The sequence below is a fragment of the Cololabis saira genome, chromosome 15 (assembly GCF_033807715.1).
Source record: "Cololabis saira isolate AMF1-May2022 chromosome 15, fColSai1.1, whole genome shotgun sequence".
NCBI classification, from domain to species: Eukaryota; Metazoa; Chordata; class Actinopteri; order Beloniformes; family Belonidae; genus Cololabis; species Cololabis saira.
In genome coordinates, this window is record NC_084601.1 from 18,639,098 (window position 1) to 18,666,139 (window position 27,042).

The window sequence follows — 27,042 nt, forward strand, 5'->3', positions numbered from 1 at the left end:
TTATTTTGTGAATACCAGTATTATTGTTGTTGTTGATTTATTTGTCAATTCTTTCATTTCCTTGGGGAGGTGCTTTTTATAAGCCCATACAGGGTTTTTTAACTTCTCCCACACATATTACTTTTGTCTGTTAGTTGTTGTTTTTTTCTTTTATGGTGTAAATAAAAAAAAAGTAAAAAAGTAAAAAAGTACAAATTCATATGTTTTGGTTGTGCCTTTCAATTCTAATCCTTTTTTACTGTAATGTTCCACGTGTCGTTTACCTCCATTTGTAAATTTGTATTAATATCTGGAGAGGAGAAAAGGACAGGGACAAGGAGATTCGATTTGTCACATACATAGACCTAAGATTAATTGCAACTGTGTTAGTCTACACTGTGCATAAATATGGGTTGTAAAGAAAAGAATGGATGTGGAGATCAGCATAGGGGGAGAATACTCAACATTAGGGATGGGAATTGATAAGATTTTTTCGATTCCGATTCTCTTATCGATTCTGCTTATCGATTCGATTCTTTATCGATTCTCTTATCGATTCTCATTTGGAAAAAAGGAGAAGAAACAATTTTAGTATCAACTTTGTTTTAATAAAACAAAGTTGATACTAAAATACTAAAAAGAAACAATTTTAGTATCAACTTTGTTTTAATAAAACAAAGTTGATACTAAAATTGTTTCTTTGTTTCAATTTCTTTGTTTCTCCGATCTTTTTTGTTCAAAGATATAAAACTTTTATATCTTTGAACAAAAAAAATATAATGAGGTCTTAAAATGCCCCCAGCCGTAGGATCCTCGATAGTGCCAGGGGGTCCCCACAAAATGATTTGTAATATACAATATGTATTTAATATAAAATAATAATAATAAAATAAATATTCTTCTGTAGAAATTAACGAAAAACAACAAATTATTTTGTGGCAATTACACAAGAATGTCCAGTAACATGTTCAACACCACAAACTTAGTCAATGCTGGTAACATTCATCTATTATGGCCTGATACTCTTCCTGCCTTGATGAAAGGAGAATCTAACGGTAGAAGCTCTTTAACTCTCCATAGATGAGCTGATCAGCTGCAGCTGTGTCAGGAGCTCCGCTGTCCGCCGGAGCGCAGCTCTTCTAAAGCATGATTTATGGTTCCGCGTTAAATCGACGCAGAGCCTACGGCGTAGGGTACGCGGCGACGCGCGCCGTACGGTTCGTGTTGCCGCGTACCCTACGCCGTAGGCTCTGCGTTGGTGTAACGCGGAACCATAAATCAGCCTTACCACATGCAGGCTGACTCCGCGCTCCCAGCGGATCAGCCGGCTGAGTCCTAACAGTTTCCCAGTTTTCCCTAACAGGTTTGAAATGTCCACATTGCAAGAATTGTCGCCCTGTTGTCATCCTTTTTGGTAAAATGTAACCAAACTTCCCAGCGTTTGTGCCGCTTTGTCCCCGTGTTTTCCTGCTGGGCGCAAATGCGCACGCTGCGCAACGTGCTTGGTGACGTCATTCGCGCCCACTGGAATCGATAAGGGAATCGTTTGGGAAAAAGGCAAACGATTCCAAGGAATTGAAACACTGGGAACCGGTTCTCAACAAGAACCGGTTCTCGATTCCCATCCCTACTCAACATGGTTGAACCATTATACAATGCAATGAGACATGAAATGACAACAGTGGCTACACTTACTAGGACTGTGATCCATGCCGGGGACTTCCCCTGGAGTTCCAGGAGCAGGAGCAGGAGCAGGTTGGTTTGGTGGAGCAACCAGAAGTCTTTCACTCCATTTCTTTTTTCTTTGGTCCCTTCACATAAAAAAACTCAAATGAACAAAAATACTGATCTCAAGCTGTAATACAATACATTCCCATCTTAATGATCGGTTATGGTTTGCTTAATACCAAAATAAGTAAACCCTTAATATTCATGAGTTAATCATGTCATTAGGTTAAGCTAAAAACACAAACAGCTAGGTCTTATTTATTGTATTTTACCTTTTGATCTTTGCATCAGGGTTTTGGTTTTGTTTAGTGTGTGAAAAAATAGAGGGCACAAAATCAGGACTCTCGTGGTCCAGTGACATCTCACCTGTAAAAAGAAAGATACACATTAGCCAAATAACACCAGATAACCACTTTTCAAGTTTCTTAAGTGTTCTGAGATGCTCAAATCAGAGAAAAGACAACCAGGGCACACATCCTAAACAACAATGATGCTAGAGCGTTAAAGCTGTTAAGTTACGTGGAGCTGCTGTACACCACACTGAAGCTCTCAGCTGTATGAGTTATAGCACCAGTAGTAAACTTACAGTCTATGGTAGCAAACACTTACGTTCCATTTGTTCTCGGAAGTGGGGATTTCCTAGTTCCCAGTCGGAATTTTCAACTGGAACGCAGCATTATGCTGCGTTCCATTTACCTCGGAAGTCGGAATTCGCAACTGGGAATTATGTCACAGCCGAGTTATCAGCGTTCCAGTTACAAAGTAGGAAAACAAGTTTGTAGTTCGCATATACCACATGAAAAATGTAAATTACACTATAGCAGCATATATATGCCAAACAATACTTGTACTGATTTAGTGTGACCAAAACTAGAATGAAGAGCTACGAATTTTTACAGAGCTCTCTTCTACTGTTTACAACCGGGGCAGCCATCTTGGAATCTGAACTCGGGGGTGGTGAAGACTCTCCCACTTTCTCAGTGGGAAATCCCACTTCGAAGGGCGTTCCAGTTGAAAAATCCAACTGGGAACTGGGAAATCCCCACTTCCGAGGACAAATGGAACGCGGCATTACTCTACTAGGCATTCAAGTAAAGCTAAACCAGATAGCCACGATAACTCACCAGATATGAAATGAGCACTGCAAACGCGGGCGTTCTTGATGATGTCCTCGGTCCAGTCGGTTCTTTTGATGGCTTGCAGCCACAGGCTCCTACGGTGCTTTTGAAATGGCCTGTTTCCTCTGGGAATTGCAAAAAATTTATGTTCCTTGGGATTTCTATTTGTACACCCGTGCACACAACAGCTGGTGGGCATGTTGTTCTTCTATAATGTTACTGCAACTCCAAAAACAAATCTTCCCTCTCTCTAGTCAAACTCATACAACTTCTTCCGCTCTTCTGCCTCAACAATGCGCGCGCATCCTGTGATGACGTAGGCTGGAAAGGGGTCTATAAATATCAAACTACTACTTTTCATTTATTTTTTACTTGTCTCTGTTGAAAATGTTTAACGGATCAGTTATTTGTCGGCCATTTTTGTATAATTTTTAAATATAAAACTTGTATATATACAAAACGGTATATACAGATTTAATTCCATTTGTCAGTGGAAATACATTGCATTATTTTAAATTTCAATTTTAGGATTTTTTCTTGAACATATGGAGCCATTTGTTATTCGCAGTGCAAGTCCTACAACATGACAACATACCTTTTGTTGACGGCTATTGGTCAAATGTAAATGTCGCTTCAGTATGAGGTGTTCTGATTGGACGCTTGCTCTAAACTAATCGTTCATTGGCTAAGCATAACGCGGTCCTTAAAAAGTTGGTTCGCCTGGTTCGACACAGCAAACCTGCTATAACTATGTTTTTCTTCTGTTGAAAGTCAGCGCGACGGCTTCATGCAGTCATTGCCATGTCTGCAAATGATCTCTCTGGCGTGCTCGACATCCTGCGGTCACTGTATGGACAAATGCAGACTCTGCAGGAGTTTGCGGACAGTGTCGTCTTCAGAGAGGGCAAGAGGGCAGTTCTCGTAGAGCAGTCAGACACAAACCGCTTTAAATCCTTCGTTAAGGGTGTTTTTGTTTGCTTTGATAAGGAGCTACAGCAAGTCCCAAGCTGCAACCAGGTAAAACCATGTCAACTTGGTGGAGGTCATACAAAACACTTTCTTTAATGTAATTATGTATGATAAGGTTGGCTGTCAGGATAATTGTTACTCAAAAATAACTTTTGAGTCATGATACTCACACACAGTACTCGAGTTGAGGGGCATGAGGGGGGATGGCATCCCCCCTGAAATAAAAACGGTCAAAATCATCCCCCCTGTAAAAATGCCATCCCCCCTTTCCATCCCTTATGTCATTTCATCAATGAATGTGGTTTTACTGCTATTTCAACATTTAGTCATCACCAGAAAAATAACACCAGAAAAATGTGAAAATTTTCACCTATTTCAAGTAAATTTTCACTTGAAATAAGTAGGAAAATCTGCCAGTGGGACAAGATTTATCTTCTTATTACAAGCAAAAAAATCTTGTTCCACTGGCAGATTTTTCTGCTTATTTTAAGTGAAAATCTACTTGAAACAGGTGAAAATTGTTGTTTTTTCCAGTGATGAGTCTTCTTTGAGATTTCTTTTACTAAAATGAGACATTTGAACAAGAAATAAGACAAATATTCTTGTTAAGATTTTGAGTTTTTGCAGTGATCCATTTTACTTATCCTGTGAAGGACAGAGTCGTATTGATAAGTTCAGAAAACTGTTTTTTATTTTTGTGTTTTGATGTATTTGATTTAAAGTTTACAGAAGGCTGCATTTAACTGCTGCTATGTCATTCCTGCAGTATTTCTGCAGGTGTTTTGGTCAGTGCTATTATTTGTAATATGTTATATTATTTGTAATCAGCACAAATTATCTGTCTCCATATGATAAAATCCACCATCCCCCCTGATTTTTTTTTACAACTCGAGTACTGCTCACACACACACACCAATCAAGATGTTTTCTAGTTTTTCATACAAAAATGTGATGCTTTCTTTATTTCACATGTCATCATCGATTAACTTTAATGAGATATTGGTTATTTTTATGTTAATGTTATGTGTCTTATGCTTTCTATAGATTTGCACTCTCCAAGAACTCCTGGCATTTGTTCTTAACAATCTGAAAAGGAAAAAGAAAAGAAACATCCTGGCACATGGTTATAATTATTTGACTCTTGCACAGGAAGATCGAGATGCAGACCACTTCAAATTCCAAGGTGACATAACTCAAAGTGCTGCCTACATCCATGGCAGTGACTTATGGAAGAAGGTCACGATACGTCTTGGTACTGACATCACACGTTACCTGCTGGAGTGCTGCTCTGTATTTGTGGCAGCCCCTCCTTCCTGTATTTTCCAGGTTTGTGGGGTTCCGGTTTATGACAGGGTCTCGATTACCACTGCATCAAGTCGATTTTATCTCCAACGTCAAATTGGGAAAGTCTGTCGCTCTCAGCTTGGAAGAAATAGAGGATTAGTGATCTTAAATAGAGGACACATTGCTGAGAATCCTGCTGCAAGCAAGAAGAAGAAAAATAGAAATGATGAAAGACACTGTAAGATAAAAAGAAAGAGAGAACCTGATCCCAACGACGAGGAAACTGCAACATGTTCTTCAAGAAAGAGGAGACGAGTGGCCCGCCAACTACATAAAGAGGAAATCCAACAGGTCTGCTGTGAAACAGCAGAAGAAAAAGAACCTACTTCTGTTGAATCAACATTGTCTAAGAAAATTGCTGAAAATTGCATGACAGGTTTCAAACAGCTTTTTGCGACATCAGCAGCCATACTTCCTTTGGAGGTTGGTTCCAGTTGGAGAGCAGGGACTTTTCCCCCTTTGCCGGCCTCACAATGTTTTATCCGCACACAAGGATTTTTGTATGGAGGCAGAGGCATGCATGGCTTCCTTCTCAACAGGAAAAGGAAGACTGCAGATGGATCCAGGAGGTTACAAGGGAACGATTTGATTAGAATCATCTTCTTTGAGGGCCTGGCACATTTAAACGGGATGGAAAGTAAACCAAAGAAACTCCCTCGCCGTTTTTTTAATATGGTTCAACTGTTTAGTCAGGTATTGCAACAACACAGGAAATGCCCATACAGCAAGATTCTGCAGAAAATGTGCCCAGTGATCAAGGAGAGCAGCGCACGACAGGAAGAATTAAACTCCCTGTCACACAAGCACTGTGCTCCTCATCGAGTTTACCTTTTTGTCAGGGAATGCCTCTCCACTGTGATCCCACAAGAGCTGTGGGGCTCTGACCACAACCGACTTAACTTCTTTGTCAGAGTGAGAGGCTTGCTGCACAGTGGCAAGTTTGAGAGGCTCTCACTAGCAGAGATTATGTGGAAGATGAAAGTGAATGACTGCAGCTGGTTGAAGATCAGTAAGACTGGTGAGATAACCACGGATAGTATTTTTTTTCCTTATTTCGGTTGCTACATTTGATTTTCTTCTTCCTACTGATCAGATCTTTTTTTTAATTTTACAGGCTCCTTTCCTCCCAGTGAGCTTGCATACCGAACTCAGATCTTGGGTCAGTTCTTGGCTTGGCTTCTGGGTGGCTATGTTGTAGGGCTCATACGAGCCTGTTTCTATGCCACTGAGATTTTGGGACAGAAAAATGCCATCAGGTTCTACAGACAGGAAGTCTGGACAAAACTTCAAGATTTGGGTTTCAGGTATACACACACACACACACACACACACACACACACACACACACACACACACACACACACACACACACACACACACACACACACACACACACAGATAACATATTCCTACAGAGATGCTTCATCAACTCACAGATATGTTCTCTTCTTATCAAAGAGGTCACCTATCTAAAGGCCAGATGGAGGAGTTGACTCCAGCTCAGGTGGCATCTCTCCCCAAAGGGACTGTCATCTCCCGTCTTCGTTTCATTCCCAAGACTGATGGCATGAGGCCAATCACACGAGTCATAGGAGCAGATGCCAAAACCAGGGTACAATTCAACACAAGACACAAAGTTCTTCGTTTTGTATCAGTGGATTTAGCATGGGCTATATGCATTTGAAGGGTTTTTGTAACATCTTTTCACCCACAGCTCTATCAGGGGCGTGTCCGAGATTTGCTGGACATACTTAGGGCCTGTGTACGCTCAACTCCATCCCTTCTTGGGTCCACGGTGTGGGGCATGACAGATATCCACAAGGTGTTGTGCTCTCTGGCACCAGGCCAGAAGGACAAACCTCAACCCCTCTACTTTGTTAAGGTCAGTTAATTATTAATGTTTTTTTTTCATAATGTGACAGGTTATTAATTTGTGTTTGGTTTTTTTTTTTTTTTTTTTTCTTCGCCTGACCCCACTAGGTGATGAATCCCATAAACGGGGACCAGAGAGAATGCAGTTCAGCTGAATGATGTTTAGTGGAAGCAGGCATTATCTCATTACTTATATGATCTACCAAAAGATACCAACATTGATTAATACATAGATTAGACTTTTGTTTCCAGTTCCCAGTCCAGGTTATTCATTTGTAATGTTTTATTTATTTGAATGATAATATTTCAACAAATAATGGCATAAAAACATATTTGCATGATCCTATATTTTTTCTGCCTTCTATCTGTGTTTAAGATTGATGTGAGTGGAGCGTATGAGAGCCTGCCACATGATAAACTCATAGAGGTGATTAGCCAGGCCCTGTCACCTGTCCAGGATGAGCTCATCACTGTCCGCCGCTATGCCAAGATCTGGTTGGATTCCCAGGAAGGTCTGAAAAAGACCTTTGTTAGACAGGTATCATCCCACCCACAATCAATGTTCACGTTAGCAGGACCGTTGGACTGGAAGATTTCTGCCCACTTCAGAATTATGGACAATTTTAACATACATATTTCCTGGAAAGTTGTTATTTGTTTCTACGTTTCAACAGGCCACATGCAGCATCAGTCTGTCACAGGATCGCACGATGCTCTGACTTTAACCTTCGTCTGGTGTTAGGGTCGCCACCGACCCGTTCTTAGGTTTTAAATTCATAAAACTACCACAAAAATCAGTTTATTGCATCAAGGCTTTTTGACTTTGTCAGGAACCTCTATTTCAACAAAATAATATCAAAAAAAAATTTGTCACTAAATTATAAAATGTTCTGGTTGAAATTGTTACCTTTGTGGGGTTAGGGTCGGTTTCGACCCGGTTATAAAATTATGCTTATAAAGCAATAATTAGAGCCAAAACTGAAATCATAAGTGCACTGTCAGACAGCCAGCTCCTCTCCCAGTCATGTGAGCTTCAGTGGATTCTCATTTTGGATTTTTGTTTTCCAGTTTACCTGCACATAAACAAAAGAAAATAAAGTCGGGCATGTCCAGCTATGTAGGTCAATTCACTCATTTCACTTGCAGAGTGCACATCTCCAGTGTGCAGCATGCAAAGATGAGAAGAAGATTTACAGTAAGCCAAGTTCTCGACTATATTTTTGGTGAAAATGATAGAGACGACAATGAGCAGCATAGTGATGCAGAGGAGCAGGATTCTGAGGAGGAAGATGATGTGAAGTATCATCCAGAAGATACTGACACATCTGGTGAGTCTGACGAGGAGGTCACTGGTGCTGAAGCTTATCCTGCTGAAAAATTCAAGTCCAAAAATGGAAAGATACTTTGGAGCTCAGTACCTCATGATGTACATGGCAGGGCAGCTGCTGAAAATGTCATCAAAAAGACCCCTGGAATCACAAGGTTTGCTGTGACAAGAGTCAGTGATATCAAAACATGTTTTATTTATGCCAATAAATAAATTATGTCAATAAAAAGAGTCATAATTGCTAAGACAAACCTTGAAGGGGAAAAAAGTCCATGGCGACATGTGGAAAGACATGGATGAGGAATGCCTGTATGCTTTTATTGGTGTCCTTCTTGCTGGAGTGTACAGATCCTGCAATGAATCCAATGATCTCTGGGATGCATCGACAGGCAGAAATATTTTCCGGGGAACAATGTCACTTCAGACCTTTCGAATGATACCACAAGTCCTCAGATTTGACAACAAGGATACCAGAGCAAGATCTGACACGCTTGCCCCCATCAGGGATGTCAGGGAGAAATGGGTTCAGCTCCTTCCACTGATGTTCAACCCAGGGCCAGAGGTGACAGTGGATGAACGTCTTCTCCCTTTCCCAGAAAAATGCCCCTTCCGGCAATACATACCCAGTAAGCCAAAGAAGTACGGCATAAAAATCTGGGCAGCCTGCAATGCCAAAAACAGCTACAGATTTACACAGGCAAAGCTGCGAGTGGCATCCCTGAGAAGAACCAAGGAAAACGTGTGGTCCTTGATTTGACTACTGGCCTGCAGGGTCACAATATCACTTGTGACAATTTTTTAAAGTTATATTGCTGAAAAAATACTTTTGTTCCATTTCCTTGAGGTAAATGTATATGGGTCGAAATTGACCCATAACACCATAGATGTTACTATAGTTAATAATATTAAAAGGAAAAAATAAATGAAACAAATTTATTTAAGAGATGTGTTCTAATACCCCTCAGTAATAGCCAGGTAACACAATAACCATTTATTTATTCATATGATTCTCTTGAGACTCATTTGACCAGTTTTTAAAATTGAAATCAAGGGCTATACTGACAAAAAAAGGCCCAGAGTTCCCACACCAAAAATATTAAAACCAATATTTTCATGGATAAGGAAGCCTAACAATGTAACCAAGAGATGAGAAACAAATTGGATGATGGATAATTGCTTTTAGTGTATTTTAGAGATGATTTAAAACACGGGTCAAAACCGACCCGTTAACATCGGAGATGGTAACAGAAAGCTAACACCAGACAAAGGTTAAAAAAAAAAAAAAAAAAAAAAAAAAAGCTGCTAAAAATGAATTAAAGGTTTCATTTATGGGATTTGTTCTGCTCAAATCCAGCTTTTTTCATAAATCTTCTCATTTAAACCACACATTTATACTTTTAGTCTCATTTATCTACAAAATGATTGCCAGCCGTTCTCTGGCTTGTCCACCTGATCTCTTTGATGAGCAGTGTCTTTCTCCTTGCATGCCTGCAGAACGTGCCGTTTTTCTTCCACGTTCTGCTTATGATGGAATTATAAACATTAAAATTAGCCAACGTGAGACGGCTTTTATTTGCTTCGAAGCAACTATATGTAGTGTATCGATTATTTGGCTTAACTGCCATTTTTGTGAACAGGCTGATTTTTTGGAGGATAACATGGGACCCACCAACATGAAGGGTTTTTTAACTGCACTGCAGAAAAATGGCAAAATCCATCACTCCATCCTGGTAGAGCAGGTAATACTGAAGTCATCATGTTTTTTATTTGTTTTTTTCTTAAAGTAATAAAAAGGTATTTTTCACATTTTCATCACATTTTTATGCAGCATTTCTGCTCAGACCTTCGTGGCACTGAGGCGTTGCAGTTCTTCATTCAGATGTTAACTGGCAGCGTTGTTCAGTACGGGAAGAAGTAAGTTCTGCACTTCACTCCATGTAACACGCTTGTTATTTAATGTGTCATTTGTAAATGTGATGCCCCTTCTTCCACTTACAGTATTTTGGTTCTGGGCCTTTTTTCTGTGCAGGACGTACCGTCAGTGCAGAGGGATTCCTCAGGGGTCAGTGGTGTCCAGTCTGCTCTGCTGTCTTTGCTACGGCCACATGGAGAACGCTCTCTTCAAAGACATCATTGGAAACAAACTGTATAGCATTTTCCTTTTATTAAGATGTCATAACACATCAGCACCAGAAGAGAGCAGTGTTTCTCCATTGTATAACCCCCCCCAAACTGTCTGTTATTTTCCACTCGTAGGTGTTTAATGAGACTGGTGGATGACTTCCTTCTTATAACCCCACACCAACACGAAGCTCAGTCTTTTCTCAAGTATGCCGCACACAAGCATTATGACACAACTTAATTTGCCAATTTGTTTAAAAATGAAGCAGTCAAGCCACGCTGAAGTAGATTTTTATTTATTGATGATATAACTTCAACTTTGCATTTAGGATCTTGCTAAACGGGGTACCGCAGTATGGTCTGGTGGTCAACCCTCAGAAGGTGGCGGTCAACTTTCAAGTATTAGCAAGTGTGGGCCCTTGCCCTGGCATCCACGTCCTGCCTCCTCACTGCCTCTTCCCCTGGTGTGGACTCCTGCTGGACACCCACACACTGGATGTCTATAAAGACTACTCCAGGTAAACATCTTGTCAGCTAAATGCAAAGTCGCCAGGCTTTTTGTCTGTTTTTTATAGTCTTGTAAACTGAGTGGCTCCATCCACCCTGCACTTTGCACCTGTTTATAAACGACTCTCTGTCTACTGTGGATGATTACATTTTTTTTAATATAAAAACAGTAAACCTCATAAATGTGTAAAACTTGAAGCATTGCTTCCTCAGATTTGAATCGGGTTCACAAAAGCGCTTTTGCCTCCTGTACAACTATCTCTCCCCTCTCTAACAGCTATGCTGGCCTCTCGCTGCGCTACAGCCTTTCTTTGGGCTCTTTCCACTCAGCAGGACAGCAAATGAAGAGGAAGCTGATGGCCATCCTCAGACTCAAATGCAATGCTCTCTTCTTGGACCTCAAGGTCAGGGCTAAATGATTTAAAGGGTCCTTAATGCCGTTTTACTGCCCAATATTAACTTGATGGTAAAGGAAATGACAGTCAGTAACATACTTTCACAAAGGGATTTAAACTTGAAGTTAATTGGTTTTTTTTCTTATTGCATATGAACGTCAATGAAGGTCAACACACATGCTGATAATTCAGAGGTCACAGTGAAATGTTGACAATTTTAGATATCAGATAGATCAGCTTTATTTATTTCAGAGTTCCTATTAAAGGAGCTTGAGGCAGAATTGAGGCAGGATTTATGAAAGAAATTCGTAAACGTTTTAAGTTTTCTAGTAATAATGTCAGATGAAGCGTTCCAAACCAAAAAGAATGAGCCCTCTAGCGTATCTCTCGGTTGCCTTGAACAGGCTGTGTGCTGCAAAATGTGCTGCAATTCGGGGGCCGAATTTCCCGCGCTGGGCTGCGGATGTGACGTCAAATGACGCTGCATGCACGTTCTCCCCGTTCTCCTGTGCCGGCTTCACTGTTGGCTGCAGTACCCCCGACGGCCGTCGTGGCGAAGGGTGGCGCTAGAGAGTCTCATTTCTTAAAAGGAGCCTCGTGCTCCTTTAATTAAAAACAAAACAAAATACTAAATTACAGCTCATAAATCCTCAAGAATTTAAAATATATACAGAGATCTTTTCCAGTTTTTTTTTTTTTTTGCATGCTGGATCAATGTGAAACAATGTGTTTATAAAACATGCAAAACCAAACAGCGCAAGTGTTTTTTATAACAAAACCACATGCGCTGGTGGGCCTTAGCACACACAGCATCAGTATTGGCATCGGGCTTGATTGTGTCAGCAGTAATTATCCCCAAACACTTGTATCGATGCACCACCTCAACAACCTGGCCATGAATGAATGAATGAATTAAGGGGAGATATAAGAAGACTTCCTTCTGAAATCAATGATCATCTCCTTTGTTTTTTTGGACATTGATGTTCGAAAAAGAGCAACTAAATGGCCCAATACCGGGCCATGCCGAGAGTCCTTATCACAGAGCAGGGAAAGTCATCTGCGTAGCCGAATATATGTCTGCTCTTACAATGACTCTGGCAGTCGTTTGTGTATAAGGAAAATAAAAGTGGGGAAAGGACACATCCCTGAGGTGAGTCTGTAGAGGGTAAAAGACCATCTGATAAAACACCGTTAACACTGACTTTCTGGGGCGAGTCGGCTAAAATCGGTGGTATGCAATTAAAAGCAGACAAAAAGTTGATAAAGAGCAGCTGTATAAAGTTTTTAACCACTAGGGTAGTGAAGTAATGTAGCCACGGGCCACGGCATCCTCCACCCCTCTGCCAGACCTATAAGCAAACTGGAGTGGGTCCAATATTCCCTGAGTCCCCCCCCAAGACAGGGTTGGGCAGTTCTGTCACAGTCCTGCCTGTATTAGATGTTTCTTGCTCGAACACACTTGATTCAAATTAATGGTCATTATCAGCTTGTCATGAAGCTCTGCACAAGTCATGACGTCATTTGCATCAGGGTGTGATGAAGCAGGGAAACATCGAAAACATGCAAGACACGGGCCCTTGATGGAGGGAATTGCCGAGCCCTGCCCCAAGAGCTCTGCCTCAACTGTCTTTACAGACACTTTCATAGCAAGAGATGTGAAGGCGACAGGGCGACAGTCATTAAGGGACTTGGGGTAGTTGGTCTTTGGCACAGGTACTAGTTCTTCCAGATACTGGGAACTTGAGCAAGATGAAGAGACTGATTAAAAATAAGAGGAAATGTTGGAAAGTGGTGCAGCATAATTCCGAAGAAGGCGTCCACTAAGATTATATATTGGAGATGTAATATAGTTTACTGTCCTCTAAATCTCTTGAAATAAGTGTCCTGTGCAGACAAACTGATGTTATATGTAAATCCAAACAGGTTTACCACCCTTCCACGTTACTTTATGTTGCGAATGCAGCTAATTATTAATAGTATTCTTCCTTTTTTTCTTTTCAGACCAATTCTCTTGAAGCAGTGTACAAGAACATCTACAAGCTGGTGCTGCTGCATGCGTGCAGGTAAATAAGTTTGATTTCTTTGTTGACAAAAGTCATGATTCACACGTTTAAAAGGATGTTAAAAGATTTTTGTGCCTTTACCCCACTTATGCTGTTGAGATAGTTTGGTAATAAACGCAAGCAGCTTCACACACGCCTGCATTTCACTCTTGAGCTTGTATCCTAACCGTGATCCATGAATAGGCCTTAGCCGTGGTTAAGATAATACTGATATTCAAGGAAACAAAGATTGCTGTCAATTAGTTCCTACTTAATCAATACTTGAACTTGGAAATAATAACGTGCGGTTTTATCTACTTTTTTTCAGGTTCCACGTATGTGCCCACTGTTTGCCCTTTGGTCAGAGTGTTGCCAAGAACCCAGTCTTCTTCCTGCAGATGATATGGGATATGGCGCAGTATGCCAATAAGCTCATCAGGCGCAGCAACAAAGGCAACATTTTGATTTTTGTTTGGTTTTGAAGAAAAGAGGAAATAAAGTATTCATTTTATATTTATATTTTCTCCCTTTCTCCATTCTCCAGGAATGATTTTAGGTTGTAAAGCCCAGACGGGCATTGTGCAGTATGAGGCAGTGGAGCTGATTTTCTGTCTGTCCTTCTTGCTGGTCCTGTCTCAACACCGACCGCTCTATAAAGACCTCCTGACGCACCTTCACAAACGTCTGTACTCATCAGAAATACACAAGTATTCTTAACATGCTTAGTAGTTGTGCACTAGAACGATCTCTTTGGCCTTGTTGGGGGGAGTTACCAGTGTGTTTATGGTCAGATCATTTCTTTATAACATCTCTCAGGATCCTTTGCTTTCACACCTCAGACTAGAATGTAAAGCTCATTTCATTTCGTCCACTTCCATCTTTGATTTCTAGTTGGTTAAACTGTTCCTCTTCTAAATGTTTAAGCTTATTTGATAGGAATATTGCAATGGTTTTTACTTTAAGATATAGGTATGTGCTAGAGGTAGTGCTACAGGGATGCCTAAGCATCATGTCTCACTGCACCATCCCATCATAGACTCTGCCAGTGGTGTTTATGGCTACAATACAGTTGGCTTTACGGGAGGAAAACAACTCGTATATGAAAACGGTGGACTTTGTGATAATTGCACCTGAGACAACAAGCCTAATTATGACCTATATTTGTTTTTATGTATGACTACGATTCCTTATTGCCACCTGTTGCGAGGTTTTACAGCTCTGACGGATGAACGGAGCAGCTCCTCACATCAGATGTTTTTGTTTTGTTTTTTTCCTGTTGGCAGGTAAACGCAGTCTCGAGCGACGTCTTGGGGATCTAAGGCTGGCCAGAGTCCGACAGGCTGCCAACCCAAGAACCCCACCCGACTTCTTGTCCATCCAGATGTAGACCAGTCACTGGATTCATTCACAGTTCACAAAAAAAAGCCAACAAAGAATAATATTAGAAGGTGAAATCCAGCTTCCCTGAGATGTTAATGATGCCAGTTTTATCTATGTTGCATAAACACTTTAATATCAGATACTTTTCTTTTTATGATTTGTCAGTGATCTGAAATAACTTAATTTAAGATATGGTGGAAACAGGAACAAAGAAAACATTTCTTCCAGTCATCCAGTATAAAACACTGAAATTATGTCACTTCTCATCAACATTCCCTTATCCAACAATGACAAGGAAATCAATATAATATCAATAAAAATTAAAGATAAACCACTCGCCAGTCGAGTGTGTAAACGGCTATGTGCCTCTTTGGACTTTGGTTTACATGTTCGTTGTCATTTTCCACAAGAACGATGTGATGTTATTTTAAGATGAAATACGTGCACAGAGATATTGTGAGTTAGAACAGTAAGGGCCAAATCCACAAAGAATAGTTTGCGCCCGCAAATAGCGCTGTGAATTGCGCTGCATTTGCCCCCGCAATTTGCCCCGCTTTAAGGTCCTATTCACAAAAGATTTTGCTCTAATGATATACCAGCGCAAACACGCCCATAAAGTTTTGCGGCTGAGTGCAAATTGCACTTGTCTGAGTAAGTGAGCGGAGCTGTTTCCAGTGTTCTCCATATTTCTGCACACACATTGGTCCATAATAAAAACTGCAGAAATAAAAAGTAAAGCGAGTGAAAATAAAACGCCGTGAGGCGCAAGGGCGCAATTTCCACTGGGAACAGGGGGGGCATTTCCCCCCCCCACTTTTCAAACTCATGCTTTAGTCCCCCCCAGCTTTTTTACAGTTTAAGAACTAACGGTAGACTCAGCCTGTATTACAAATCATCCAGACACTGTGCGAAGAGCCCCGTTCCCTCTCCTCCCTCCTCCCTCAGTGCGGCTCAAGGATGATTTATGGTTCCGCGTTAAATCGACGCAGAGCATACGGCGTAGGTTACGCGGCTGGCGCACCGTACAGTGCGCGTCGCCGCGTACCCTACGGCGTAAGCTCTGCGTCGATTTAACGCGGACCATTATTTAGGCATAATTAGGCTTAACTAGTGTGTGCGTATGTGACAGACGCGCATGGGACGATTGTGAAATACGGAATAAACTGTTTTATATTAATTCTAATTCCAAATTACGTAACAATTCCGTATTTCAAGGGACGGGTGGCAGCCCACTCACCGCGGCTGCAGCTCCAGCAGCAGCTGAGAGTCCTGACTGATGCTGAGCTTCACAGGGACACGATCAGCGCTATTTTATTATAAGTCTGATATATGTTGTGATATGTGATGACATTATTAAGCTGTTAAACACACACATTCTAGATTTATATGTTTATATGGTGGAATTGTTATAAGCAGCCCCTTGGATGAATCCTGAGCTCCTGTTATTTTTATTTTTAAATCCGAGATAAGTCCACAACCCCACTTGATCTGACTGTGTACAGTCATGTCTGACTATAGATTTCACCCTTAATATCATTCAGTATTACACAGGCTTGAATGACATTGAAGAGAGAGAGAAACAGAGAGATGGGGAGTGAGGAGTGAGTTTGCGCGCAGTTAATACACGCTTCCAAAAGACGGTATTTGCTCCACTATTTTTGCGTGTGGCAAATAGCGCTGGCCTTTGTGAATTAGACGGTTTTTGCAATGAGGCTCATTTGCATAGAAAGGGGGCAATTTTGCGCCGAATGTATGAATATTACCTAATTTACATGCATGCAAATGGCACATGCGCACAATGCCACTATTTGCTTGGCAGCGCAGTTTGTGATGCAATTCGCCCTTTGCGGGTGCTTTGTGAATTAGACGCTCTCTTTTTGTGTCATTTGCACCGGTTTAGCGGCCGCAAAAGCCGCGCAATCCTTTTGTGGATTTGGCCCTAAGTCATGTGACTTTCGTACGAAACCATCTTAATCATAAGATCATAAATTGCTGATTCCGAGCTGGGATGTTTTATGAGTTTTAGTGTTGGAACAACATTCGTGTTGGAACTGAATCTGTTTTCACTGATATTTGGTCCTGAAAATCATTTATATATACAAAAAGTATAAAAAATACAATGAACCAAAAGCGTTACTGTAAAATAAAAATATTTCTTAAATATAAGTCGTCACAAGTCTATCAATGCTCTACTGAATCTGTATAATGTAAACATCAGAATCAAAGAGAAGCTCTGTATCAGGTCTAATACGAGAGGTCTGAACTTTTTATGCATTAGAATTGAAAGACTGATTTGAATTTGGGCAGAAAAATGATTAGACGCGTCAGAATGACCTGCTGGTCCGGAGCCCGGGAGGACTGTTACTTCGACTTTAGGCTCTTTGATCACTCTGTCCTTGTGCTTCAGCTTCATAGCCGTCGTTCCAGTAGGGATTAAGTTCCACTTGAGTCGGTGATGTTTTGGCTTTACAGATCAGTCTGTAGAGAGCAACTAGAGGGATGGAGACCACAGGCAGAACACTCAGCAGGATGATGATGGCAAACACCCAGTCTGGGTAAGGCTCCATGTCAGGCAGAGGAAACAGTTCCTGAAGAGAAACACAAAAATAAAAAGTGTTCAAATGAATTAACTGTAGAAACTTGGGATCTTTATCGCTTGTTGCATTAAAGCAAATGAGTCTGAATCTCTTGTTTGTTTTGCAACAAGAGTTTGAAAGTTAAATAACACAATATACTTTCAACAGGCCACTTTATAAGTTATACCAGGAATACCTAATAAAGTGGCCAGAGAATGTTTGTATATAGTAGTTTAAGTTGGTTTTTAAAGTGTTTTCAATAAAGATATTTGAATAAAAACTATGGCGGTAGCTCAGATTTCTTCATCAGATAACTTGGCTTGCTTACATAAGCTGGGTTCCATGCGTGATATGTGGGGTGTCCCTGAATTTGGATGGCCACGTAGGCAACAAACACCACTAGGAGCATTACTGGGCTAATGACCATCCAGCACGCCTTCCAGAAGATGTTGGGCCTCCTCCCAGTCATGAAATAGATGTCTTCACTGAAACTGTGCCAGACGACAGGGAAAAGTTCAATTACAATAGTCGACGATGACTTTCAAAGACTACAGAGTTTAATTTAAGGAGATGAAAGAGAAGCTACAAGAAGTTACTTTTTCATGCCATGGATGTAGATTACTCCAATAATTTCAAAGAAAGCCACGAGGAGCAGAGGCACGGAGCCCACGTAGCTGTTAAAGACTTCCACCCAGTAGTTGCCAGAGCCCAGGGTGAAGATGAGCGCGATCGAGAAGGATATCAAGCAGATGATCGCTATGGAAGTGGGGGGGAGAAAAAATAAATCAGAATGAACTTAAACACTGTTTTAGTCTGAAAAAGTTTACACTGATTTTCAGGTACCTGTCGCAACTACTTTGGGGATCCACTTGGGCACCAGGTTGAGTTCATAAACGGATGCGAGGACACCCTCTATGTTGCCGAACATGGACGAGAGACCCAAGCTGAAGAGCATGACAAAGAACAGTACGGCCCATACCTGAGAGCCTGGCATCTCTGTCACTGCTTCCGTGAACACGATAAAAGCCAGGCCAGTGCCTGACGCACTCTGAGGAAGGAAGGTCGAGAGATGGACAAGACGACTTTGAGAAGAGCATAAATGTCTGTCTGTCTCTTGGGTGCAGCAGGAAAGGAGGACAGGCAAAAAAGAAGGATGTTTTTCAAAGAACCGTACCTGGTCAAGGAATGTTTGGAGGTCACACTCCCTCAGCTGCAAACTTGAGACTTTATCTGGATATGACCCATTTAGATAATCAACCCACTGATCATAGTTCTCCAACGTGATGTTCTGGTCGGAAATCTCAAAGTGGTTTATCAGAGTCAGGATGTTCCTGCAGATGAGATTGGAGGAATTACTTCCAAAAATGTTTAAAACTCGATGTCAACAAGTTTAAAGGTATTCTATGCAACAAATCCCTGATCCCTGATAAGCTAGCAAGATTTGAAAGAGGCACCTCTAAGCCCCGCCCATTCTGTCCGAATGAAACGGATTGGTCCAGGACCAGAGGCTTGGCAGGAAGGGAAAGGACCAATCAGATGCCTTCATTTTAAACCACGCCCCCCGCCCTGTCCCATGCGCGCACTCGCTTCCAGCCCCCCCCCGTGTCCACTTCCCACGGGTCCTCCTGGGCTCACAGTGTCCCAGTGCAAGGGCGTAGGTTTGGTCTCAACATTGGTAGGGACGATATAACAGCATAACCTACATGTACACTTTTTACTGGGGACGGGACATTAATAAGACCAAACAGATTGGGTGAACGGGGGTCAGGGCTACATTTGTCATGAATATTAACCTAATTAATTGATAGGCTAAATGATCAATGCAAAATAAATCTGTATTGACTGATAATAACGTTAATGTGTATTGGTTCACCTGATACACGGTTCCATTCAAACCTTTGTTTTCAAAAACTACTAAAGAAACATTTTGAAAACTTACAGAATATTCCAGGATTTTATTAGCAATTTAAATTGCAATATTTGAACATAACTTAAATTATATTAACATACACAATAAATACAAACTTATTAATAATCTCTTAACTACTACTTAACCTAGATATGGAACTACATGTTAGCCTACATTGTCCTTCACCACAAAAGTAATACATTGCTTTAATTGGTTGCTGGCTGAACATAATGAAATTAATTCACTTAAAGGAGCTTGAGGCTCCTTTTAAGAAATTAGACTCTCTAGCGCCACCCTTCACCACGACGGCCGTTGGGGGTACTGCAGCCAACAGTGAAGCCGGCACGGGAGAACGGGGAGAACGCGCATGCAGCGTCATGTGACGTCACATCCGCAGCCCAGCGCGGGAAATTCGGGACCGAATTGCAGCACATTTTGCAGCACACAGCCTGTTCAAGGCAACGGAGAGATACACCAGAGGACTCATTCTTTTTGGTTTGGAACGCTTCATCTGACATTATTACTAGAAAACTTGAAATGTATACAGATTTTTTTCATAAATCCTGCCTCAATCCGGCCTCATGCTCCTTTAATAATGGTAGGGTCAATTCTATCCTTACAACATTTGGGAAGACAATCTAAATTACCTATATATCTGAACTCATTATATAATGCAAATAAGGTTGCTTAAAAGTTGGTGGGGACAATTTGAGCCTCCTGAAAAGTTGGTAGTGTTATGTCCCTACCGTCCCTATGCAAACCTACGCCCTTGTCCCAGTTTAACCCCCCTCCCTCCCCTCTGCCACGGACCCCCAGTATGTAGTTATTTCCAGAGCGGGTCGCTCCCATTGTGTGTGTGAGAGCGTGGAGCAGAGCCGTTAGCCGTCCGGGCTGCTGCTGCAGGACTCTGCCCAGCAGCAGCAGCCCGCGGGGACACGTGAACAGCCGCAGCAGCCGTGAAGAGCCGCAGCAGCTCCGGCTCGGAAGCTGTATGGGGGTCCGTGGGGATGTAGGCGTCTCCATCACGGCGAGAGCGGAGAGCGCCGGTGCGGCTGGCGGAGCGCTGCGGTGCCGTGCAGGCTCTGTTGCCACAACTACGCCGTAGGGTACGCCGTAGCCTACGCCGTAGGGTACGCCGTAGCCTACGCCGTAGGGTACGCCGTAGCCTACGCCGTAGGGTACGCCGTAGGCTACGCCGTAGGGTACGCCGTAGGGTACGCCGTAGGGTACGCCGTAGGCTACGGCGTAGCCATGGCTCTAGAGCCTGCACGGCACCGCAGCGCTCCGCCAGCCGCACCGGCACTCGCCGGGATGGAGACGCCGGTGGGCAGGATGCACATTTGGGTGGGCACAGCCCACCACCCCCCCCCCGCCCCCCCTAAAACCGGCCTCGCTTACAGGTGAATGAGACACGGGGTAGTTTTCCTGTAAATGTGCTGTCCAAAATGTACAATGTGCAAAATAATGCGCGTTCGTGTTTGTGGGGGCGTGGCTTTGGACGGAGCGCTCGTGGGTGGGGGCGGGGGTGCGGGGCTTAGAGGAGGCGCCACTTTCAAATCTTGCTAGCTCTCAGAAGTTGCATAGAATAACTTTAATAGGCCAAAATTGGAAATGTTTGCATACTCTTCTCGACAAGAGTTGAAGCCGGCGTTGGCTTTAAATCCCAATATGGAGAAAATGGGAATGGATGCAAAAAGAGATGTGACACTGTTTACTATTCCCACAACAAGGGTATCCCTCTCGCAGTCATTTCTGAAAAACACAGAGCAAAAGAAAAGAAAAAAAGTTAGTGCTTTGTAATCAGCAAACCTTAACAGGGGAGTCTCAGTCTTTACCTCTCTTCGTTATAGCTGGAGAATGCTATAAGACCTCCAAATGCCACAGAAAGAGAGAAGAAGATCTGAGTTGCAGCATCCAGCCACACCCGTGGGTTCTTCAGGATCTCCCACTGGAGCGAGGGGAAGAACAAAACACAGAGCGTCAGACGTATCTGGGACTTAAGTCACAAGCACACATCAGATGCAGAAGCTTGAACTCACATCCGGAGTGAAAAGGTACACCAAACCATCCGTAGCTCCAGGCAGAGTGATGGCTCGGACCAGGAAGATAGTCAGAACCAGATATGGGAATGTGGCTGTCACATAAACAGCCTAAAAAAAGGTCAAAGGGAGCAAAAAAAAATTGAGCGGACCTTTACATTGTAGTTTGAGTACATATATTTGTCATCAGTGTCACTGACCTTTCCCATGGATTCGATGCCTTTGATGAAGCAGATGAAGACTATGAGCCAGGCGGTGGCCAGGCAGACGACCATCCTCCACTGCAGGGAGCCGCTGGTCTCGATGTTAGGTGTGATGTTCAGGGTCTCGCGGTACCAGAAGTAATTCACCGAAGTGCTCTTCTCACACTCGACATTGTAGCCTGCGTTACAAACACCATTACAGAATGTGATAAAAGGAGAGCAGTAATATTTCAGTTTAAAAATACATATATGTTTTCCATCCATCCATCCATCCATCCATCCATCCATCCATCCATCCATCCATCCATCCATCCATCCATCCTATACCATATCAAAACAGCTGAGTGATTCAAGTTTACAGGATTCTGTGACTTACACCCAGCTCTGAAGAAAATTATCCAGTCTACCCATTTTCCTCCCCTAATTGTACATAATTCAGTATATGCTGTTCCTCTAAAGTTTCAAAAGATGGACACCTTGTGGAGGAAGAGAGAGAGAGCAGGGAGTGGGATCACTCAAAACCTGCTGTTATGAGCTGAGCTGTAAAAACATGTTGAAGTACTGTGTTCCTGTGGTATCACGAGTAGTTTCATCTGGACGTACAAAAACAAAGCATGAATTTAAAAAAAAAAACACATCAACACATAGGCTTTCCAAGACCATAGGAAAGCCTATGGTTCAAAAAACAAATCTGTGCTCCTTACTTGCCCGTCAAAGCACAACTATGAAACTTCCTTAACAGGCCTATGTAAGGAAGCATTTTGGATTGGCAATCCTCTTCCTTACACATTAAATCTTACCTGAAACACGAGACTGATTGTTAACTAATCCTTTTGGTTATTGTTTTGAACTTAATTTATGTAATTCACTAATTTCTCAAGCTAAATGTTCTTCATCATGATTGTAAATATTACATTAAACTCATTTAACTTCATATTGCCTGTATAGTACAGAACACATGGTGCATCATAGAAGTATCAACGCGAGAAGGAGTAAGAGAGGAGAGTTTCTTCTCACTTGTCAGGTTATCATTGAGTGGACAGTAACTCCACGGCAAGGGGTCTTGGAACGAGTGAAAGAAGTACCAGAGCACCCAGGCCAGGATGGTGTTGTAAAAGATGGACACCAGGAAGGACACACACATGGAGGCGATACCTGAGAACAAGGAATACAGTTTACTGGAAAAAAAATGTTTTTTTTCCCCATGCAACCAGAATGCTAAATAATAATAATAATAATAATAATAATAATAATAATAATATTAATATTAATAATAATAATAATAATAATAATAATAATAATAATAATAATAATGTTTATTATTATTATTATTATTATTATTATTATTATTATTATTATTATTATTATTATTATTATTATTATACTACAACTACTACTACTAATAATATAAAAGTGACATTCATGGAAAGTAACCATTGTAAACAAGGCTAAACTCACTTTACAGTAAATCAAAAAAAGATGACAAAGATTTTTAACAATATTTTCCAGATTATTTCAGGTTACCCACCGACTCCACCCAGAAATGGAGAGATGGAGTTCCAGACACCGATGCTGCCCTTACGGAGCCTCTGCCCTATCGCCAGCTCCAGGTACAGCAGGGGGAGTCCCTGAAACACCAGCGCTATCAGGTAGGGGATGAGGAATGCACCTGATAACACAAATATAGGCCAACAGTATGATAATCTCTTTATCAGCATTATTACATTACAATCAGTAGATTTTACAAGAAACAGTAAACAATTGGAAAATATTTACTATATTAAACAAATAATTGATAGAAAGCATAAGCATGAAGAAAAACCTACAGTATACTGTATATGGAGATACAGAAAGAACTTTCTTCCAAATTGTCAAAAACTGCCATGATTCTTCCATGCAGGATTTTAAATCACGAGAAATCTGAGCCATGAGGTACAAATGTAGCCAGCAGATAACCAAGAGGAGCTCACACGCACAGACTGACAGCCTTCCGGTGGGATCTGATTCTCAAACAAAATCGGTACGTGAGCACTTGGACTACTTCAGAACTCCTGTTTACACAACCTAACCCTTACTAAGGCTCTGGCGGGTTCTTTGGCTTTGGGGCTTCACATGTCACACTGGTAACTATGAGGAAGTAAACACAGATATTAGGTGTATTGTGAAGAAACATTCCCTGACCACTCAAAACGCAGATAAGCCTCAGTATACCTCAGTCACAGGTTACAGAGACTGAGTTCTTTTCTGTTAAACAATTGAAATCCGTACTGAGTAAAGCAACTCATCACTGGAATATGAATAAATAAGAATTGTAAAATACTCTCATGTCTTACAGCCAACTTCACAGAGCTTTATAAGATGAGATAGGGAGAAAAAAAAAGATTCTGCAGCTCACCCCCTCCATAGATCTGGCATAGGTATGGAAACCGCCACACATTTCCAAGTCCAACTGCAAAGCCAATGCATGTTAGTATGTACTGAATCTTGTTGTCCCATTTGGGTCGCTCCTCCACCCTGGAGTCTTTTGATTTGTCCATCCTGAGGTGATGAAATGATGCAGCGCAATCCCAGCTCAGTTAGAAAGATGTTATCCTAACATTCACGTTATATCTATTTTATATCATCGAAAATTCTCCTCCCCTGGTCTCTTTGAAGTGTGTGTGAGTAAAGTTTGTCTCAAGGTGATGTCCTCTTTCTGACTCTTCCAAGCAGACTGCAGCTTTGAGGGAGAAGCACAGATTTTATTGGTTTTATGAAGAAGGAAATCAAGAAGGGAGTGGGAATAACAGGTATAATTGTTTAGCAGTTGAACCTTCCTCTTTACTGAAAATGGGAGTGTGCTTAGCCCTGAATTAATGGATAACCTGGTGATGCTATCTCAGTATTATACTGACCAACATGAAACCAATCACAAACTGTCTTTAAAAGAGGCTGCTTGACCCCCAAACCGTATCTTTATCTCATTAATTAAGCACGCATCTTGCCAGTTTTGCACATTAAAATGCAAACAATATCTTCTTGCAGACTAAAACGAGTTGTCAGCTCTTTTTCTCCCTCCTTTTTGCTTCTGTTTTTACCTCTGACAGCAGCTGACTGTGCAGGACAAGCTGTCCTTGATTACGGTAGATGTCCACAGCAGACCTTAGGTTGGTACGTACCACTGGTCGAGTCTACTTTCTGCAGGTGTGCACACCTAAAACAAAGGAAGAAAATGTTCACCTCTAATAGCCTTTTTTTTGTATTGCTCTTCTCTCTTAAGACATGTTCACTTCTAAATTGACTGACTTAAGGATTGTCTTTGTCAAAACAGAAAGAAAATGCACATATTAGTATTTATTGGGAAAGTATTGCGATGTAAATTACCAACTTTTAAACATCAGCTATTTATGACATCACCTGATGTCCCTTTTAACTAGAGTTTAAATATGTAATAGATTTGAGGTAAAGGTTGGTTTTGCCCAAATATATTTCTCCCTCTTTCTCACTACCTGTTATGTATTTTGTGCTGACTAAGAACTTTAAAGTTGTGTCATGACTATCGGTGGACGAGAACCTTCCGCTCTGTATTTTGCTCGCAGAGAAGATGCATTTCGACTATGAAAGATGGAGAAAACAAATGCCAACACATGACCTGTAAAAGAGAGGATGAGAGGTGTCCTGAATGTGCCATATGGTGTTGCAATGTACAGCAGAACTGTGCTGCCCTTATAGGGGTCCTGTGGGGACATTATCGCTGCGTCGTGATAGTGTGATAGAATGCGGTTTTCGTCCCGGCTGTGGAACCCTGGACCAGCTCTACACCCTCCGCAGGGTGCTTGAGGGTTCATGGGAATTTGCCCAACCAGTCTACATGTGCTTTGTGGATCTGGAGAAGGCATTTGACTGTGTCCCTCGTGCCATTCTGTGGGGGGCGCTCAATTAGTATGGGGTCCGGGGCCATCTATTAAGAGCTCTCCGGTCTCTGTATGATCGGAGCAGGAGTTTGGTTCGCATTGCCGGTGTTCTGCCAATTTCTGCTGCTTTGCCAAAAAATGCTACTTAATGGTTTTCTACCTTTTTGTAGAGCTATAATTTTACTGTGTTTTACTCCCTAGCCCACTTCCTTTCCCCCCAAGTGGTCCTTGTCGCTTGCCAGGCCGTCATTGTAAATAAGAATGTTCTTAATGACCTGCCTGGTTAAATAAAGGCGAACGACTGAATGAATATCAAATAAAGCGATAGAATTGTTGTTTTTTTTCTCTTTATCGTATAATGTTCACAAAGTGTAATGCAATTCATCTCATGGGTAGTGTATTTTGAACTATCAACTACTCAACATTCCATATTATCAATTTTACATCGTGCAAGAAATGATGCAAACTTTGAAAATTGACTGTGCGCATGCGCATAACCACAAAGTAACACTTCTCGGCAAGTAGCAAGGATTGGCAGAACACCGGCAGTAGGTCAGACTTGTTCCCAGTGCATGTTGGACTCCGGCAGGGCTGCCCTTTGTCACCGGTCCTGTTCCTAATTTTTATGGACAGGATTTCTAGGCGCAGCCAGGGGCTGGAGGGGATCCGGTTTGGGAACCTCAGGATTTCATCTCTGCTTTTTGCGGATGACGTTGTCCTGTTGGCTTCATCGGACCGGGACCTTCAGCATGTGCTGGGGCGGTTTAAGGCCGAGTGCGACATGGCAGGGATGAGAATCAGCACCTCCAAAACCGAGGCCGTGGTTCTCGACCGGGAGTTCAAGTATCTCGGGGTCTTGTTCACGAGTGAGGGAAAGATGGAGCGTGAGATTGACAGACGGATCGGTGCAGCGTCCGCAGTTATGCGGTCGGTGTACCGGACCGTTGTGGTGAAGAAGGAGCTTAGTCGAAAGGCGAAGTTCTCGATTTACCGGTCAATCTACGCACCTACCCTCACCTATGGTCATGAACTTTGGGTAGTGACCGAAAGGACAAGATCGCAGATACAAGCGGCTGAGATGAGTTTCCTCTTGGCTGGACGGTCCCTTAGCGATAGGGTGAGGAGTTCGGTCACCCGGGAGGGGAGTCAGCTGAGGTGGCTTGGGCATTTCTACCGGATGCCTCCTGGACGCCTCCCTAGGGAGGTGTTCCAGGCATGTCCCTCCGGGAAGAGACCCCGGGGAAGACCCAGCACACGCTGGAGAGACTATGTCTCTCGGCTGGCCTGGGAACGTCTCGGACTCCCCTCGGAAGAGCTGGAGGAAGTGTTTGGGGTGAAGAAAGTCTGGCCATCCCTGTTGAGGCTGCTGCCCTCGCGACCCAGGAATGGATAAGCGGAAGAAAATGGATGGATGGATGGATGGATGGATGGATGGATGGATGGATGGATGGATGGATGGATGGATGGATGGATGGATGGATGGATGGATGGATGGATGGATGGATGGATGGATAGATGATGGATGGATGGATGGATGGAGACCTGGGATGGGCTCCAATGCAAGAATAAGTGTAGGTGGCACTCTAAATCACCTGCTGAAAGGACAAAGAAACAGTAACGTTCAGAAAAGTGTGATGCTC

At 42.2% G+C, this 27,042-nt stretch overlaps 2 protein-coding genes and 1 long non-coding RNA gene across 5 annotated transcripts; 1 reads left to right on the forward strand and 2 right to left on the reverse strand.

The window, feature by feature from the left end:
- Nucleotides 1–1,674: 1,674 nt before the first annotated feature.
- LOC133460458 (uncharacterized) lies at nucleotides 1,675–3,719 on the reverse strand. Of its 2 annotated transcripts, XR_009784125.1 has the most exons (4): nucleotides 3,421–3,719; nucleotides 2,832–2,950; nucleotides 1,980–2,073; nucleotides 1,675–1,781 (listed from the first exon to the last, which is right to left on the reverse strand). It is a non-coding gene; the product is annotated as an uncharacterized LOC133460458 (long non-coding RNA). The 2 variants fall into 2 exon arrangements; XR_009784124.1 differs by lacking the exon at nucleotides 3,421–3,719 and having other exon boundaries at nucleotides 2,832–3,103.
- tert (telomerase reverse transcriptase) lies at nucleotides 3,522–15,701 on the forward strand. The gene is made up of 16 exons (XM_061741012.1): nucleotides 3,522–3,842; nucleotides 4,839–6,156; nucleotides 6,253–6,442; nucleotides 6,597–6,750; nucleotides 6,853–7,020; nucleotides 7,387–7,548; nucleotides 9,975–10,076; nucleotides 10,166–10,251; nucleotides 10,367–10,483; nucleotides 10,594–10,665; nucleotides 10,788–10,976; nucleotides 11,243–11,369; nucleotides 13,362–13,423; nucleotides 13,731–13,855; nucleotides 13,947–14,084; nucleotides 14,686–15,701. Exons 1-16 carry the CDS (start codon nucleotides 3,627–3,629, stop codon nucleotides 14,787–14,789), a joined length of 3,330 nt encoding a protein of 1,109 aa, XP_061596996.1. The 5' UTR covers nucleotides 3,522–3,626; the 3' UTR covers nucleotides 14,790–15,701.
- Nucleotides 15,702–16,224: 523 nt separating this feature from the next.
- Nucleotides 16,225–26,127, reverse strand: LOC133460459 (sodium-dependent neutral amino acid transporter B(0)AT3-like). 2 transcript variants are annotated; one of them, XM_061741014.1, is made up of 13 exons: nucleotides 24,587–26,127; nucleotides 23,905–24,228; nucleotides 23,038–23,178; nucleotides 22,527–22,664; nucleotides 21,507–21,688; nucleotides 21,307–21,417; nucleotides 21,103–21,215; nucleotides 20,891–21,019; nucleotides 18,533–18,689; nucleotides 18,202–18,406; nucleotides 17,955–18,114; nucleotides 17,687–17,849; nucleotides 16,225–17,370 (listed from the first exon to the last, which is right to left on the reverse strand). In XM_061741014.1, exons 2-13 carry the CDS (start codon nucleotides 24,044–24,046, stop codon nucleotides 17,155–17,157), a joined length of 1,857 nt encoding a protein of 618 aa, XP_061596998.1. In that variant the 5' UTR covers nucleotides 24,047–24,228; nucleotides 24,587–26,127; the 3' UTR covers nucleotides 16,225–17,154. The 2 variants fall into 2 exon arrangements, with proteins under 2 accessions (XP_061596998.1, XP_061596997.1); XM_061741013.1 differs by having other exon boundaries at nucleotides 23,905–26,127.
- Between the last annotated feature and the right edge of the window lie 915 nt (nucleotides 26,128–27,042).